General features: G+C 37.8%; 1 protein-coding gene across 1 annotated transcript; it reads right to left on the reverse strand.

The window, feature by feature from the left end:
• Nucleotides 1–714: 714 nt before the first annotated feature.
• LOC136220485 (germin-like protein subfamily 1 member 1) lies at nt 715–1454 on the reverse strand. Its single transcript, XM_066008300.1, has one exon. It carries the CDS (start codon nt 1446–1448, stop codon nt 792–794), a length of 657 nt encoding a protein of 218 aa, XP_065864372.1. The 5' UTR covers nt 1449–1454; the 3' UTR covers nt 715–791.
• Nucleotides 1455–20120: the final 18666 nt, after the last annotated feature.

Here is a 20120-nt window from a genome sequence, read left to right on the forward strand (position 1 = left end):
TTATCATTACTCTAATAGATAACACTCTTCAAGAGTTGTAACGTCATTTTTATAATTTTAAAAAGATAAAATAGTTTTCTAAGTTTTTGGAATCTATTTCATTCTTTCTTTACCCTTTCAAAAAATAATAATTACCCACAACTTCTTAGTTTTTGGAATCTAAGTTTCTATTGCAAAAAATTTCCGGTCTTATATTTGATTAATGAAACTTAAAATTATATAAAATTATACCGTGAAATAAATAGAGAGACTAATTCCATTGTACCCAGCCCAAATTTATACCTTTTCCTAAATTAAAGTTAAGCCATGGTAGATGATTCTAAGCTTTGCTTAACGGAAACGTCAAACCTTATGCTTTTATTTATCCTTAGGAAATACATTGCCAACTACCAAATTTCGTATATGCTATGCTCCCCTTTTTTTTTTTTACTAAGTCATATATTTCAATTATTTAATTCCACCAAGTAGATCTGCAGGTGACAATTGATTGGTTCCTAACTACTATTTGCTTTGTTTGGAACGTGGTTGACACTCTCGTTTCTGTACAAAGTCAAACTAGGTTTTTACTTTTTTTTTTTGAATAAAACTAGGTTTTTACTTTTATTTTATCAATTTAATATACAATTTCCTAATTTGGAATCCGGGATCCAATTTAATTTCACCGCCTCTTTTGTTCATTCATTTATGTATTAATATCAATCCTACGCAATCCTCTAAAATAATATTCATAAATTATATTAGAATCATGTGATGTCATATTACCATGTCAGACAATTTAATCTTTCTATGAATTAACCTCCAAGATTTCTTCGGATCCTTAAAACATCTTGTGTGGAAATCTGGTATGCTTTCTTCACAACATCATCTGGAATTGGAGGGTTTGAAGTGAACGAAGCAAGGGAAGATATTTGGGCCCCTGGGCTTTGGCTACTAAGCCCAGAAACAGCCACTGCAGCCTTCTTAGCCTCGATATTGTATAGAAAATGAACCAATCCTTTTGGAAACACAAACGATTCCCCGGCCTGTAACTGTTGGGTATACATACGATTCGAAGTGTCGATAAAGCCCACTAGAATTCTACCCTTCAGACAAATAGTAACTTCCGAAGCCCGTGGGTGAACGTGAGGTGGCACGATCCCGTTCCCCTCCATGTCAACCCGGGCCATGCTAAGGCCCAGTGTATTAATCCCAGGCAAATTAGCAAGAGTTGTGAGTGTGACATTGAAGCCAAAAGGGTTAGCTTTTGTATTTCCAGGTTTGGCTAGAGCTAGTGTAGCAAAATTGGCAATAGTTGCCTTGATTGGGTTGATACAAGGCACACCATTCATGTAAAAAGAGGCTTTTGTATCAGCTACACAGTAATCTTGAAGTGGGTCAGGGTCTGCTCTGGCTAGGCCCATTAGTACTGATAGGCCCACCACTATATTGAGCAAACAAGAGGTTTTCATCTTTGTTTTTTGTTGATTTTTAGAAGAATTTGGTACAACAAATGGGTGTTCTTTATATAGTGAATTTTTTTTATTGGGTATTTTCATTTTAGAAAAAAAAAAGGTGATTGAGTAGCTTAAGAGCATTGAAGGTGAAACAAGGCAAGTAATGATGATTGAAAATGTGGTGAAAAATGAGTTAATAGTCATTTCAACAAAAATAGAAAATGTTTGGTTAAGTATGTATAATGTGCATTTGAAGCAATTTCATGTGGAAGCTAAGCTATCAAATTGATTCAATTCAACCAAAACCATAGTTAAGACAAAATCATACTTACAATAAAGGGTGGATTAGGACTACCTTTCTAATTTACTAATGTGGCCCATCTTCTTGGTAGGGCTACATTTTGTATCATGTCCACATTTTGGCCTTGTTTAATTATGGATAAAATATTCTTAATCTTTTTTATGGAAAAATATTTCATTTTTTTAATCTTCTAAGTTTTCAATTCTTAATTTTGATGGTTAAGAGGATATATGCTTTATATAGTTAGAATTTTTTTTGTTTATTGGCACTGTTATCTAGGCTTATCAATGGTGCGGTTAATACTCATATCCATTGGATCCCGTCCTATTAGGGTCGGGGAATCTCCAATACCCATTTTTATAAGGTTAGGAATAGGAATGAAAAGTATCCTCATTCTCGAAGATGGGTTGGGGACAGTAATCGCTATCCCCGTCCCATGGAGATCTCCAACCCATTATCGTCAGGGTTATCCATGGGGATTCTCATAAATATATCCATTAAAATGTAATATTGATATAAAAAAACATGATATTTTATATATTATATATATATATTATTTATATTATAGATTCAAATATATATATATATATATATTAAATACTAATAATTTGGAAAAAAAAATTAATCCTTAAATGCAATTATATCATATAGTCCGTAGAACCGCTTTGAATAAAATTACAACTTTCGTCTGGTTCAATTGACTTCTAAACAAATAAAACTTGCTAATTCCTAATCTCTTATTATAATAAATTTCAAGATTAGGATTATGAAAATTCTAACTTCCTATTTAATTCAAACTTATATTCTACAATTTTCACTCGATTCATTACATTGGTATGCTCATTTTTATTCTTCATTTTTTTTATTTGATGTTTGTGTTTAATCATAAGTAGAGGTTACATGCTTTTATATTAATAGTATATATTTGATATTAATTTAGAAAAAAATTCAAAATGGGGCATGTATATTCATGGAGATCTCATTACCCACTGGTACGGGGACATGGACAAATTTATCCTCATTTTTCTTAATGGGGCGGGGATGGAGAATCCCTATTACGAATGGGGATGGGGATGGAATTGCTCGCTCTATCCCCAACCCGTCCCATTGACAAACCTACTATTATCATGTCATAAGGTTTTGAATGGCTTAAATACTATTTGTCCATGGACTTATTCAAAATATTGTCATTTGAGATTTGACATATTATTTGATCACATTTAGTCTCTAACGTATCCTAATTGGTGAAATTTCACTCAAATTGGATAAAGACTTAACAAAATTGTTATCTTATTGACACATGACATTATTTTACTTAAACTTAATAAATTTTAATTTATGGATTTGTTTTTATTTATTTTTAATCTAATTACTTATGCTTATGTGGCAAATAAACTTTAAGACGTGTATGGCATGTCAAGTCTATATGTCAAAATATCACCTTATATCACGAGGATATGACCAAATAATAGGTAAGGAGCCAAATGACAATATTTTAAATAGGTGAGTGGCTAAATAATACTTTAAGCCTTTTTTATTTGATAGGAAATTGAAACTTGCATTAATCTAAAAAGAAATTGAGCTTGATACAAGGGGATACAAAGGAAGAATATTCTTTACATAAAATTACAACCTCATTTAGCTAAAAGCTGTGTTCATGATGCGCTTCGAGCTAATGCTCAAAAAGACTCACTAAAGAATAAGTGTATCATGTCATTATCAAGCAATAATCTGGAGAAGTTCAGATATCGAATTCACGAGATTTATACCACAAGTATCGAATTACTTATTTAAACGATGAAAAATTAGATTTGGTTTTGTTATACTAATTTTGAAATCTAACAACTAAATTCTACTCTATTTCTAATGAATGAATAATTGTTATTTCATGTGATTGATAATGGAGATGATACAATCATAAGAAAGCTGAAACAATACTGAAGTTTTAATTATGAATAGACTATCGATGCATAAATGAATCAAAGATTGAACCAACTCATCCTATAACTGTTCTTAGTATGTGATTTCCTAACCGGGTCGTAGCTAACTTAAATGGTTCAGAAATTAGGATCTGTTTACCGTCGTGTTGTCACTACTATAATTTCTGGTATGAATATCGTCAAGACTCATCTATATGAACTCGATTTTATATTCAACATTATGAAAAACTAAATCAATAATCCAAACATGCGTAATTATCAGAAAAATAAGAAAAGGAATGAAATTAAGTTAACTTCAGATTAAAGATGAAAATGGAATAATGTTTACAACCAAATCAAATCTAGAAAGATCTTACAAATTAACTAAGGACAAATGAGAAGAAAATTCGCCTTTAAAGCTTTGCTCACTCAAACAATCATCATCTAAAATGGCAGGTGAATTTGATCGCTCTTGAATCAGTGAAAGGTGGAAGCTTGCAAATGGCAGATGGAAATGGAGGAATTACTGTCTGATCTCAAGGGGAAGGGTAATGAATAATTATCTCCGGATGCATTAGAATGATGAATCCAATGTCTTTAAATAAAAAATAAATCTCAAACTAACAGCTATAAAATATTCTGATGGATTATATAATTGAAAATGCAAGATTTGGTCAAACATAGGTAGTTTTCGAGGTCAGCTCGATGAGTTGGCCATCACTAAATAGGGGGATTGCTTCTTGGGGCTCCAACTCGTCAAGCTAGAGGGTTGGAATTATAATCTTCAATTTTCAATTGCCTGGCAGACAATTGCTAGCGTGCAGAATTTGCTATAGTCTTTAGTTAACCTTCCTTGATTACTTAATCCCTTAAAATTCTATCAACATTTCACCAAATAATATCAAATATTCACTCAATCACTTAATTAACTTACCAAATCATTATCTATCCATACCAAGTCTTATTTCGTAAGTTAATTTCATGATTTGAACATAAATTAAGCTCTAAATCTAATATGACAGTCAATTTATTAAAAGTAGTAAAATACTTGACAAAAGTGAGAAATGTTAACTAAATGCTAGACATGTAACAAAAAACTTAGAATTGACAAAATAAAGATTAAATTAATTAAACTAAATAAAATATAATAAAAGACATGAAATAATCCGTTAAACTTAATAAAATATAATAAAAGACACGAAATATAATATGCGTAGGCATAACAGAAAAAAAATTCTATCATCCGTTAATCGTCATTTCATATCATAAATAGGTAAACTTAAATACCTTATTTGAAGATATATCTACGGTTGCAAATGAAGTGCCAACATAGATCTACTAATCTTGTCAATGAACTAAATCAACTTCAATCTTCTTTATGCACTAATCAACCTTGTATAGCGATTACGAGTAGAACGCCTCTAGTATTATCCACACGAACTAAGAAACGAATAAACAAACAAGATAAAAAAAAATTTAAAATTTTTTTTACGCACAATGCACTTACATTAAAGAAGAAAGAATCATCATTTCATATCATAAATAGGTTAAACTTAAATACCTTATTTGAAGATATATGTACAGTTGCAAATGAAGTGCCAACATAGATCTACTAATCTTCTCAATGAACTAGATCAACTTCAATCTTCTTTATGCACTAATCAACCTTGTGTAGCGATTACGAGTAGAACGCCTCTAGTAGTATCCACACGAACTAAGAAACAATAAACAAACAAGATAATTTAAAAAAAAAAATTTTTTTACGCACAATGCGCTTACATTAAAGAAGAAAGAAAAATCTCCACCAAACCCGGATGTGATTCGAACCTATGACCTCCCTAGTCATAGGTGCACTCTCAACCACTAGGCTAAGAGTTTTACCACGACAAACAAGATAATTATTTTATGTTGAAAAATTAGAGGGAGATTGCCCTAATTAATTAGAGATATGTTGGCCGAACGGATTTATATAGGTTTTATTTTCTTTAATTTATACTCCTAATCCAATTATGTTTAATTAATTAATTAATTTTTTGGCTTGAAAAATTAATTAATTAATATTCTAATCATATTAGGTTTACATAATTTAGTAGGAAATATAATTACTAATTTTATTATATATATAATTAGAATTCTCATCAGAATAAAATTTACATTTCCTTTTTGAACTATAACTAGTTTAATTAATTAATTTATAATTATAATTACATTATAAATCAATTAAATAATTTATCCTAAACCAACCTATATATATCTCAAAATTAAAACAATTTCAAATTATAATTTCATCCTTCAGTCTTAATTCTTAGTGTACGATTTATTACAAATTATAACTAGTCGTATACATTTATTACAATTAACTTAAACGAATCAATTCAATCAAAACGTACAACAAAATAAGTGTGTAGATTGTTTTATCAGAATAATCATATTCTCCTAAAGCCATAAGAAGTCAGGTTGATTGTAACATTTTCCCTTTCAGTATTAGATGCAGTATAATACGATCATTCATCAAATATATCCTTAAACGAAAACGTAACTATGCAAACTATCAAGTTACATATATAGAGACGTTTGATTTACTTGTCCATGTAGAATTAACTTTGAATAGATACGTTAAGTGAAATCTGCATTTTATCTCTTAACCTTATCACCTTGCAAGAATTTCAAGTTAATTCTCCACAAGAGACTATGGATATATCTCTCATCTATCGATAGTTATGAATGATCAATCTATCATTAACTACTCTACAATTACTTCATGTGATACCTAATTTATCCTGAGGCATACCCGATGTGTTGGATCGTGCTAGATAACCGAGTCAAAGCACTGGGTGCTACTAAGGTGGTTCCATACTCGTCTTTCCACTTAGATTCTCTCTATGGCTATTCAAACTTTGTGTCACAAACTTATGGAAAGTACATTTTACACTAAAATTACCCATAGCTCCATCATGGGCCTGTGTAGATCAACCATGTGCTTCCCTAACACTCTTCTTATTGATCCAAGAACCAAGTCCTTTCTTGACACCTCCCCCAAACATCAAGCTCCTCCTTACAAAATGGTACTTCGTAATGGGAATATAGACTAGATGTTTCCCCAACAAGGGTATCATAGCTCTCAATTTAAGTAAGTTGACAAAATACACAACAACGAGTATATAAATTACCCGATATAGGACTTGAGTCCATAACTGCCTACATATGTTAGGGTCATTTTCCATGCTAAGGGGCACCATATGTGGAAGGATAGAAAGCTCATCACCCGAAAAAGAGGAGTGTGTCATACCTTTATCATGGCAACAAGGATTACTTCTCTTTGCATTAAATTAGTTTTCGCTGCCAAGTTGGGAACTTGATAGTTCACTACATCTTTTTTTGGTGCCGGATCTCGGCCGAACAAATGACTAAGGTGGCCTTCCTCCTCTTACTAGAGGAACTCATCAATGGTGTAAGGATGTATTTGATCTCATCCTTGAATATGGTGTAGGTGTTGCTCCTTCCTGCATGTGTTACATCTCGATCAAATTGCCAAGGTCTTCTTAGGAGCAAATGGTAAACATCCATCTCAACTACATCGCACATAACTTCATCCTTGTATGCCCAAATGGAAATAGGAACTTCACACTGATAGGTAATATAAAGCTTCTCTCTATCTTTGATCCATCTAATGTGATACATAATAGGATATGGTTCGGGTACCAAACCAAACTTGCTCAAAACGGTTCGATTAAGGATGTTCTCTTGGTTTCCCTATTAATGATCACCTCACATTTCTTCCCAAGGAATAATCATCGAGTTTTAAGCCATTGATGTCCCGGGTCATGATCCTGCTCATTCGACATTAGCACCCTCTTCACCATATGAACGACATGTTCATCCCTAGAGGTGCCACTCTCAAATGGGTCAGAATACTGCTGGTCCCGTGTAACGTGACAATATTAGTTCCAGGGGGGGTTAGGAACTATTTAAAAAATTTCACGTTTGGCTGACTGTTAATTTTTAACTTAGAATTTCACGAAGTCTTTTAGCACGGTGATACTAAGTAAGTTTTAGATACAAGCTTAGTCAACAGGTGACTAAGTCTGAATCTGTCCTTGAGTCAGGAGATAGCACTTGAGTCTATTCCTGAACTCAGCTTCTCAGTTCACTCAACTCAGCTTATGTTCTTTTTAGCGTTTAACTAGGTAGTATTATAGCAAGCAATAATTTAAGGAGATAAGGGTTAGAAAGATATTACTCAACAGACGTATCCTGGTTCGGCCTCTCCGTCTACATCCAGTCCCCGGAATTCCTTCCGAGCTTTTCAGAATCCTCTATTGAGCTCTTTAAAGGTAGAGCATAAACCTTTTACAATAGAAAGCTAAGTATACAAGAGTACATTCCTCTATTCCTCTACTCACTCATATTTCTACCGCTGAGTACTATGACCGAATACTCAGCTTCTCCTTTCTATACTTCTAGAAATGATAAGTGTTTGTTTGTCCTAAACAACAATTGCTAAGACACTTTAGATGAATTAGATCACTCTAGACTTTTACACAAGATTGGAATTGGTGTAAGATTTGCTTGCTTTTCTCACAGAACTTCGAATAACAATTTGGTCAGCGTTTCGACTTAATTGAAGATCTGCATCGAATGAAGCGTTAGAGTGGCCTATTTATAGTGGCACTTGATGCACCGGTAATTTCAAATTTCGAAATAACCGTTGGAGGGAAACGGCTTCCTGTCGCTTTCACTCAGTACGTGCTGAGCGTCCTCGACCATTCAAATTCTTGTATCTTCTATCTTCGGCAGTGCTCAGCAGCTTTTCGTCAGACAGAACAGAATGTCTCCACATTTATGGCAAAGTCTTCTAGACAGCTTTCTGTGTCTTCTGAACTTTTCCCAAAGTAGAAATACTTTGTCTTCAAGTTTATTCAGGTCAGCCGCTGACCTGACCTCCTTGTCGCTCAACTCAGCAGCTTCGTCTTGAAACTTTTGATCGAAGGCTTCTTGATCCTTCTCATTGCTGGGCTTGCGTTTTGTTCAGTACAAGCTGCGTTTTGATCTGCTTGCGCCGTGAGGCTTTCATCCATTGACTTGGGCTTGACTTTCTATTTGTGGGCCTTTGGGCCTTATAACTTAATGTCTCATAAAATTAAATAACTCAACATTGAACAAACACATTAGTATAAATAAATCAAGGCATTTAAATTTAATGTGTTAGAATATTTTTATCATGGAGATTTAATTCTTGTTAAATAATTTTGTCAAATCAAAATCATGTGGAAAGATGTTTCAACAAATTCCCCCATTTTGATGTTGGCAAAAATATTCAAAAAAGGAACTCAGTGTTGAGCTCCCCCATGATGGTTGACCTTTTCTTAATTTCTTAAGATTCTCCCCCGTAAGGGTTGAACCACTGACTTAGTTTTACTTTAAACATTTTAAGGTTTAATCAAGTAAGTCTAAGGTCAGTTTTAAGGGTAAGGTCAGCACTTGGAACATTTTTACTTTACTCAGTTTTGATATTTAGTTAAGCGGAAGATTAAGTTCAGATATTAGAGTGGAAGTAGTCTGAGTAAATTAGTTGGGGCTGAGTAGTTTTACTCAGTGGCCAAGTACTTGATTAATATTTATGTTCACAATTTTCAGTTACTTTGTTCAATGAGATTTGAATAAGAAGACATATGAGAAAGGTCATGAATCTAGATCAACACAGCAGATAAGTATAAAGCGATAAACAGATAACACAGTTGTTTGGAAGAAGATACGATATTATATTAACTCAGTGAAGCAAGAAACATGGCAGCAGCAAACAACAAGATTACACAAGTTAAAACATCTATTTTCTAATATTGACGGAAACTTGGTTTGATTTAGGTTTGGTTTGCTGACTAGGCTTCAGTGTATCTTGTCATTGAGTTTGTGTGCTGGGAGGGACAACAGAAGTTGATCCTGGATGTTTCTTCTTTTGAGTTCCTTCTGCTGGGTGTGTGTCTTTCTCCCCCGTTTTGCCAACATCACTGGGCTGAGGGACAGCAGCATAAAACTTTCCTTGATCAACAACACGAGTTAGCAAGGTGGAGTACTGTTGGAGTTGACCCGTACTGTGCTTAAGTCCTTCAAACACTTGGATACCACCAGCCATGTTGGACGCCGAAATGTCCATATGAGAGCTTATGACACTGAGTATGAACTCAAGTGACTTGCCCATCCAGGTAATGGAGTCCGTCATTTTGGCGTAGGACTGATGGTACATCCTGAGCAGTGCAGCATCATAGTGATGGCGCTGATTGGATTGATGTTTGACATGCTGATAAGTAGACTTGGCGAGTTGGAAGATTTCAGATGACTTTGCCTGGTCGGTTTGCATCTCTTCTCTAGATAAGCTGAGCATGCGAATAGCTTCAGCGATTTGCTTGATAGTACATTGAGAGGAAGAGGAAACCAAGTCTATAGTATCAGTCAGCTCAGAATTGAGTTGAGTGAAGACCTGAGCTACTTGTGCCGACTGAGCTACACCTGAGTTTGCGGCAGATAAGGCATTTAGCTTTCCTTCAATAGTATCCATGTGTTGCACCATATGCAGATGAAGGTTAGCCATCCTTGTAGCAAACTCCTGCTTTGGCTGCTGAGCAACCATATTGGTTAGCACCCACATAAGCTCCTTAAGACTTTTGAGTTCAGTCAGAAGTTGCGTTATGGTGCTCAGTTGAGTAGGCTCAGCAGAATGGCACTCAATATCAGAGGCCTGAGTGCGTTGAATGTCCGCGATCAGTTTTTGAGCAGCTTGCAGGATTCTTTTCCCAGAATGGGAAGTAGTGAGGAAGCTCAACGGATCAGCTGATGGATTCTCAGGAACTGAACTTTGGTTAGCAGCAGGTATCTGAATGTTGGGTTGCTGACTAAAAATAGAAGTGCCCTCAAGATTAAGTGAAGGGTGATCAATGGGAGTGGCATCCTGGGAGATGGATCCGTCAGTTGTAGCTGACTTGTTGACTAGCTGCTCAGGTTGGATCGGACCAGTTTGCGCAGCAGCAGTGCCTTCCTGCTCAGTTTCAGTCTGGAGCTGAGTATTGACTTATGAAGGAGTCAGCTCGAGATTGTCCTGAGAAGGAGTTTGGTCAGTAGAGATGGTGTTTGTTGACTTAGGAGAGACATCAAGATAGACGTCCTCAGCTTGTTCTTCAACAGTCGTGGTGTCAACAGGGGTCTCAGTTTCTGGCTCAGTAGCCTGTTCTTTAGCAGTTGAGTTGCTCGGTGCTTTCTTCTTTGTCTTCTCAATAGAGACAGACTTATCCTGTTGATTATTAGACGTTGTTTCAATACCATCGGTTTCCTGAGCTCGCATGAAGGAGTCCTTTGGAACAGCAAAGTCCAGAGGAGTTGCGTTCAATGGTGTAACTCCAGAAACCTTCTTCCTCTTTAGGGGTTGCTCAGTTTCCTCCTGTTCGTCCTCAATCTCTTGGACAACGGCTGGTCGTTTTTGGGAAGCCTTAGCAAGATCAGCTTTCTTCTTGGTTGACTCAGCTGGAGAAGGTTTGGTCATCACCATTTTAATTCTCTTGCCCGTTTGGATTGTCGGCTTAGCTTTTTGTTTAGCTGATGTGTCCGCTTTTCTCTTTTTCCCTTTACTGGGCAGCTCAGTTGGCTCTTCATCTTCTATAACAGTTTCCTTTCCTTTCTTTGATTTTGACTTAAAAGGAAGGCTGTGTGCTAGTCCAGTAAGAATCTTAACAGTGATTTCCATCCCCACTACACTTTCTTCACCCTTGAAGATGATCTTATGATCCTTGAGGATCTCGGTAATGAGTGAGCCCATCCTAAGAGCGCTAGTGCTTTGTTGAATTGCCCCGATCAAAAAGACTGACATATTCAGGGGCTTGTAATTCAGCATGTGCCAGAGGAAGCACTACTCGAAATTGGATGCGGAGGATGTGGAATTGACTTTGGGGAAGAGGTAGTTAGTCAGAATATAGTGAGCTTGTCTTTGCTGCTGACTAAGTGAGGTGCATGAAACTTCACCTACATGCCCTTCTGGTTTATAGAACTCGGTAACGTACTTGACTCGTTTATAGTCATTGGTTTTTCTTATCTTAGCTCCTTCCTCCTTCAAGTCTAAGAGTGTGGCCAGGTATAAGGGGTTGATGATGATTTGTTTGTCATTTATGTATGTTACCATAAAATCAACATCGTCTTTTGCAACCAGCAAGTTTGAGTAGAACTCAGTCACTAGACTTGGGTAAGTCAGGCCGTTGAGTGAGAAGAGCTTTGTCCATCCATTCCGAGAAATCCATTCGCATTAGGGTTTCTCAGCTTCAACTAAGCTCTTGGACAACCAGCGTGAGGGAATGACATCAAGGTCCTCAACGTCTGAGAATGCAGTCAGGAAGATTCTTTCCTTAGGCTTCTTACCCTTGTCCTTCTTCCTCTTCTTTGAAGGAGTTGAGTGTTCAGTGTTGAGGTCAATGCCAAGGATGCTGACTTCATCCATGGGCTTGTCGTGCCGACCATGGCCCGTTTGAGCCTCTTCTTCTGAGGTTTCGTCATACTCCTGCTCAGGTGGAGAAGCAGGATTGATATCTGATCGGTTGTCTTCGTACTGGTCATCGGAGAGATTCTGGGAATCAGACATGGTGTTCTTGAAGGGTTCTTAGGAATTTTCCGAGGGATTTGGGATTTGAGAGAGAGAGAGAGAGAGAGTGCAAAAATCAAGCGTAGAAGGTAAATAGTGAAAAATCTTTCACTATTTATAGCCGGTAAGTGTTGATTTGATAGGTCGGGGAGAACAGTGGGATTTTGAACCATCGATAGTCAGTTATTACTGACATTAATTGCGAGAAACCGCACGTGGTTTTACTAATGATGACGCTTACATCATCCTAGAGGCTACATAACTACGCGTGCAAACCCTAATTGTGCAAGTTGCTTTGCTCAGCAACGTAGTTACTCAGCAGTTCAAGTGCTGAGTGTATAAGTCAGTTTTATAACTTTGCATGGTAAAAGCACTCAACATGCATAGCAACTCAGCTTGTAAAAATCACTCAGCATGAATAATACTTTAGAATTTATTGGAGAGGATTAAACATACCGATAGCTTCTTTTAGTATGCAAAACTGCTCACGAGCCAGCGGCTTTGTGAAGATATCAGCAAGCTGCTCATCCGTTGGGACGAAGGTCAACTTTATCTCACCTTTGAGTACATGGTCTCTGATGAAGTGATGTCTGATGCTAACATGCTTCATCCTGCTGTGCTGGATTAGGTTCTTTGATAAATCAATGGCGCTTTTATTGTCATATTTGACTTCAATCATTTTAGTTTGAACGCCATAATCCTCTAGCTGCTGTTTGATCCAAAGGACTTGGGCAACACAGCTTCCAGCAGCAATATACTCAGCTTCAGTGGTTGACAAGGCTACTGACGACTGATTCTTGCTATACGAAGATACAAGACATCTTCCAAGGAAATGACATCCTCCTGAAGTGCTTTTCCGCTCAAGCTTGTCTCGTCCATAGTCAGCGTCAGTGTATCCGAGAAGTGTAAAATCATGAGTGTTAGGATACTATAAACCTGTATTCACTGAGCCTTGCAAATATCTAAGGATTCTTTTTACAACTATATAATGAGATTCCTTAGGGTTAGATTGATATCTAGCACAATAACATACTGAGAACTGAATGTCCGGTCTACTAGCTGTTAAGTAGAGTAGGGAGCCAATCATACCTCGATATAATTTGCTATCTACTGACTTACCACTTTCATCAGCACAGAGGACAGTGTCAGTGCCCATTGGGATAGATATTGACTTACAGTTTTCAAGTTCATATTTCTTCAATATCTCCTTAGCATACTTAGTTTGATTGATGAAGATGCCATTCTTGCCTTGCTTGATTTGAAGTCCAAGGAAGAAGTTGAGTTCTCCCATCATTGACATTTCAAACTCAGTCTGCATCTGCTTACTAAATTCCTTGCACATAGACTCATTAGTAGCACCAAAAATGATGTTATCAACATATATTTGAGCCAACAGGGTATCTTTACCCTTTCTCTTAATGAATAAGGTTATATCAGCTTTGCCTCTGACATAATTTCTAGTCAGTAGGAAACTGGTCAGCCTCTCATACCAAGCACGTGGTGCTTGCTTGAGACTGTACAGAGCCTTTTTGAGTTTATAAACATGGTTTGGGAACTTAGGATCCTCAAACCCTGGAGGCTGATTAACATAGACTTCCTCATTTATAACTCCATTAAGAAATGCACTTTTGACATCCATTTGAAACAATTAAAAATTCATAAAATTGGCATATGCACATAACATTCTAATTGCTTCAAGCCTTGCCACTGGGGCGAAGGTCTCACCGTAGTCAATACCTTCTTGCTGACTATAGCCTTGAGCTACAAGTCTTGCTTTGTTTCTGACTACATTCCCTTGTTCATCCAGCTTGTTGCGGAAGACCCATCTTGTTCCTATGGTCTTCTGGCTTCTTGGATTTGGCACTAAGTCCCAAACTTCATTCCTCTTGAATTGATCAAGCTCTTCTTGCATTGCACCCATCCAAAACTCGTCATTCTCAGCTTCTGAAAAATTCTTTGGTTCCAAACTGAGACGAATGCTACATTGCTGAGGTATCTCCTGAGTTGATTCCTTGTCATCAGGGTATTCTCAGCAGCATCGAGAATGGCGCTTTCAGAGTGTCCTCTTGGGATTCTGATTTCTTTCGGTAGTGTAATGTCTTGAGCTGGTTGTGTTTCAACAATCTCTGCATGTATAGATTGGTCAGTGAAAACAATTTGAGTTTCGTTTTTACCTTTGGTCAGCCCTTGAAGTGGTAACTTAGCGTCTCCACTTTGGTCAGCCGGTGCTGAGTGTGGATCATCCTCACTTATTTGATTGACTTTCCCTACAGGGCTAGTTTCATCGAACTCAATGTGTACTGACTCTTCTAAGACCTGAGTTCGTTTATTGAAAACTCTATATGCTTTGCTGTTTGTTGAGTAGCCTAAAAAGATAGCTTCATCGGCTTTTGAATCAAACTTAACAAGGTTGTCTTTAGTATTTAAAATAAAACATTTACAACCAAAGGCACGAAAGTATCCAATATTGGGTTTTCGTCCTTTCCAAAGTTAGTAGGGGGCCTTCTTCAATATGGGTCTGACTATAGTCCTATTGAGTATATAACAGGCTGTGTTGACAGCTTCACCCCAAAAGTACTTCGGAAGCCTATTCTCACTCAGCATTGTCTTGACTATTTCAACCAGAGTTCTGTTCTTCCTTTCAACTATCCCATTCTGTTGAGGAGTTCTAGGAGCCGAGAAATTATGGCCAATGCCGCTGGCTTCACAGAACTCAACAAACTATTGGTTTTTGAATTCTCCACCATTATCACTTCGTATATGAGCTAATTTTAGGTCTTTATCATTTTCAAGTTTTCTAACTAATGTTGAAAACGTCTCAAAGGTTTCATCCTTGCTACTCAGCAAGATGATCCAAGTGTACCGAGAAAAGTCATCTACAATGACCAAGGAAAATCTCCTACCACCCAAGCTCAGCGGCTGGACTGGTCCGAAGAGATCCAAGTGTAGCAACTCTAGTGGATGCTTGGTTGAGATGATGTTTTTACTTTGAAAAGACTTTTTGGTTTGTTTTCCTTGCTGACATGCATTGCATAATTGATCCTTTTCGAACTTAAGTTCGGGCAGTCCCTCAACTAATTGCTTTCTTGCTAATTTGGTCAGGAGGTCCATGCTTACATGACCAAGTCTCCTGTGCCATAGCCAGTAATTTTATTCCTTAGACACTAAGCATATATTTTTTGAAAATTTCTTTTCTAAATTCAGCATAAAGACATTGTCAACATGAGGGGCAGTTAAAATCAACTCATCCGTTTCCCCCTCGAGTATTTTACATCCAGTGGCATCGAATATAACCTTTCTACCGCTGTCACACAGCTGAGCTACACTCAGTAGGTTATATTCAAGTCCTCTGACTAGGGAGACTGACTCAATAGTAGGATTACCACCAACGATTCCTGACCCTACTATCTTACCCTTTTTGTTGTCTCCAAAACTTACGCTTCCTCCTCGTTTAAACTCAAGTGTGATGAACTGAGTTTCATCACCCGTCATATGCCTTGAGCATGCGCTGTCAATGTGAATGTACCACAACATTGACTTCTCCGCACACCTCAGGCCGACCTGCAATATAACTAGTTATCTTTAGGTACCCAAGTCTTTTTGGGTCCTCGTTTGTTAGGCACAACAGGTGATACATCATATTTAATTTTATGACGGGACACATTGGTGGTGTGGCCAGTCTTACCACAGAAGTCACAATGGACCTTCCTTTGTGGACGCCTTATTGGTGGGTCAGCACCATTATGCTGAGCATGCCAACACACCTTGGTAGTGTGGCCTTTCTTCCCACAAAAGTCACATTGGACATTTCGTTGGGAAGTCCATTTCTGCTGACTAGTACTTGAGTACTCAGCGTAATGATGGACACTTTTCTTATTCGGAACCTTTAGCTGATTCTGAATAGATATGATGTCCTTCCTCAGCTTCTTAGAGTCTGATTGGACCTCAGTGACATACCTATGCATGATTTTCAGATTTTCATCTTGCCTGGTATTGTCCTGGAGAAGATGACGAAGGTCACTGAGTTTGACCTCCTCAATCTCATCACATCGCATGCTGAGTGCTCGCACTTTCTTGTTGCACTTTTTGACAAGTGTGTAAAGATCACTCAGGGCGTTAATCATTTCATTTCTGAGCAAAGGTAGAGTTGTTACCTCAGTTGGTTGTTCCTCATTGTCAGATGCACATAATGAGTCGGCTTGCTCAGAAAGACAATGGTCAACAGACTTATCTGCCATAAAGCAGATGTTTGCTGACTCAGTGGCTTCAACTCCTGATGAGGATGATTCATCGCTATCGCTCCATGTGGCCACCATTGCTTTTCTCTCACTTTTCTTGTCCTTCTTCAGAGTAGGACAGCTTGACTTGATATGGCCAGTTTGATGACATTCAAAGCATGTGATAGGCATTGAGCTTTCCTTCTTGTATTTGTTATCACTTGACTCAGCTTTGTATTTGTCATTTCTCTTGAATGGCTTCCTGATGTACTTGTCATTCTTGCGGAATAGCTTTTTCATCTTTCTTGTGAACATAGCCATTTCTTCATCATCAGATGAGTCACCATCAGTGGAGTGAGCTTTCATGACAAGAGACTTTTGCTTCTTGTCCTCAGCTTTCTCGTTCACCTCAAAGTTCTTCATCGATATCTCATGGGTTAGCAGAGATCTGATGAGCCCATCATATTTGTAGGTGGTAAGGTCTTGGGCTTCCTCAACGGCTGTCTTCTTTGCTTGCCAGCTTTGGGGAAGACTCCTCAATATTTTCTTCACTTGCTCTTCCTCAGTGAAGTTCTTGTCGAGCCTCTTGTGTCCGTTGATAATGTTGGTGAACCTTGAGTTCATGTCAAAAATTCCTTCACCATCATTCATCTCGAACAGCTCGTACAACCTCATGTGTTGGTTCACCTTGGATTCCTTGACCTTACTGGTTCCTTCATAGGTGACCTCCAGCTTCTTCCATATCTCCTGTGCTGACTCGCAACCTGAGATTTTATTGTACTCTGCAGCATCTAACGCACAATGAAGCATGTTTATAGCAGCGACATGATTTTGTAGTTTCTTAAGGTCATCCTCTGACCATTTAGCCTCAGCTTTGACAGACGTTTGTCCGTCAACAGTTTCAACAGGAACAAACGAGCCTTGGACTATAGAAAGCCATGCACTCATGTTTGTTGCCTGAATGAACTTTTTATTTTGTTCTTCCAAAAGGTATAGTTAGACTCGAAGAACAGAGGAGGCCTAGTAATGGACGATATCTCAGGAAGAATCTGAGTTGTCTGATTTCCTGGGAGGAAACGAGTGATGTTCTCAGCCATTGTGGGGATCAGCTCAAGATAGTTATATCTTGTTCAGTGAGCTGTTAATCTATGATACCACTTGTTGGTCCCGTGTAACGTGACAATATTAGTTCCAAGGGGGGGTTAGGAACTATTTAAAAAATTTCACGTTTGGCTGACTGTTAATTTTTAACTTAGACTTTCATGAAGTCTTTTAGCATGGTGATACTGTGTAAGTTTTAGATACAAGCTTAGTCAACAGGTGACTAAGTCCGAGTCTGTCCTTGAGTCAGGAGATAACACTTGAGTCTATTCCTGAACTCAGAAAGAGATTACTCAGCAGACGTATCCTGGTTCGGCCTCTCCGCCTACGTCCAGTCCCCGGAATTCCTTCCGAGTTTTTCAGAATCCTCTACTGAGCTCTTTAAAGGTAGAGCACAAACCTTTTACAATAGAAAGCTGAGTATACAAAAGTACCTTCCTCTATTCATCTACTCACTCCTATTTCTACTGCTGAGTACTATGACCGAGTACTCAACTTCTCCTTTCTATACTTCTAGAAATGATAAGTGTTTGTTTGTCCTAAACAATAATTGCTAAGACACTTTAGATGAATTGGATCACTCTAGACTTTTACACAAGATTGGAATTGGTGTAAGATTTGCTTTGCTTTTCTCACAGAACTTCGAATAACAATTTAATCAGCGTTTCGACTTAATTGAAGATCTGCATCGAATGAAGCGTTAGAGTGGCCTATTTATAGTGACACTTGATGCACCAGTAATTTCGAATTTTGAAATAACCGTTGGAGGGAAACGGCTTCCTGTCGCTTTCACTCAGTACGTGCTCAGCGTCCTCGGCCAATCAAATTATTGTATCTTCTGTCTTCGGTAGTGCTCAGCAGCTTTTCTTCAGACAGAACAGAATGTCTCCACATTTATGGCAAAGTCTTCCAGACAGCTTTCTGCGTCTTTTGAACTTTGCCCAAAGTAGAAATACTTTGTCTTCAAGTTTATCCAGGTCAGCCGCTGACCTGACCTCCTTGTCGCTCAACTCAGCAGCTTCGTCTTGAAGCTTTTGATCGAAGGCTTCTCGATCCTTCTCATTGTTGGGCTTGCGTTTTGTTCAGTACAAGCTGCGTTTTGATCTGCTTGCGCCGTGAGGCTTTCATCCATTGACTTGGGCTTGACTTTCTCTTTGTGGGCCTTTGGGCCTTATAACTTAATGTCTCATAAAATTAAATAACTCAACATTGAACAAACATATTAGTATAAATAAATCAAGGCATTTAAATTTAATGTGTTAGAATATTTTTATCATGGAGATTTAATTTTTGTTAAATAATTTTGTCAAATCAAAATCATGTGGAAAGGTGTTTCAACAAATACACCCCTTCATTTTATTCTTTATCATCTACATACACTACCATGTTGGCACTACTCCTCTTTGGGCATCCATTAGACCTATGATCCGACTCGTTACATTAAAAACACTTGAAGCCAATTTGGCATAAAGGGTTGTTGTTTCTAGGTGGAGGCGGGGATCCTCTACCTTGGTTTCCAGCTCCTATGGGAATCCTCCCGGCATAGAGACTCTTATTAGCCCCACTAACACTTGCAATTTGCTTCCCTTTATCTTTTAACTCCAATTATTCTTGAGTGGCCGTGTTGTTATCTCATCCTATCCGCCTAGAGCTCTATTGATTCCTTATACTCAATTAGGACTCCGCCTTCAATGCTAAGTTTCTCGCATCTTGCACCCGGATGACCATTTGAGTCCTAATATCGTATTGTATATTGTGTCTCAACCTCTTTAGGTACTTTGGAGTCTTTTGGCTCTCGGATTCTGACAATTGAGCCCTCACTGATAGCCTCAATAACTACGATGTGTACTCATGCACACTCCGACTATCTTGTGCACAATGTTGATATGAGTTATATAGATATTGTTCATAGTCTGGTGGAAAGAATATTTCCCTCAACATCGCCTTCATTTGTAGCCAAGACCGAATCGGTTCCCAACCTCCTCTTGTTCGCTCTTCCCTAATATGATCCCACCATAACAATGCTCCGCCCTTCCACCTATAGGAAACTAATCTCACCTTTCGTTGATATGGAATTCTTGTATACTAAAAGAATCTCTTAACCCCCTACAACCAATCAAGAAAACCTTTTATATCCAACTCACCCCAAAGGTGGGCAAATCCACTTCCAACTTAAATGCATCATCTCTATCAAGATTAGCTCTATGTAGATTTCTAACATGCTCATTTACACCAATTGGATTTCTCCCAACAAACCCTACATTTCTATCATCGTTCTAATCACAATGTTCACCATCAAACTCATACGCATCATTATCATTAACATGTTCATCAATTAGTAAATAGTTAGGTCGCCTTACCTTTTGTGTTCTCGGATCCCTCAGATTCGGGTTTGTGGAAGCGGATTCGTCCTAGGTGGAGGTGGAGGTGAATGTGGTAGTGGTGGTTGTGGATTAGAAACTTCATCATTTCTCCTTCGATCCCAAGGCTTGTTGGAGCATGACTTGAAAATCAATCTTCATTTGTTCC

This window comes from Euphorbia lathyris, chromosome 2, assembly GCF_963576675.1.
Source record: "Euphorbia lathyris chromosome 2, ddEupLath1.1, whole genome shotgun sequence".
NCBI classification, from domain to species: domain Eukaryota; kingdom Viridiplantae; phylum Streptophyta; class Magnoliopsida; order Malpighiales; family Euphorbiaceae; genus Euphorbia; species Euphorbia lathyris.

Excerpts from the sequence above, each read along its gene's own strand:
- LOC136220485 (XM_066008300.1), bottom strand. The coding sequence starts at position 1,448 with ATGAAAACCTCTTGTTTGCTCAATATAGTGGTGGGCCTATCAGTACTA.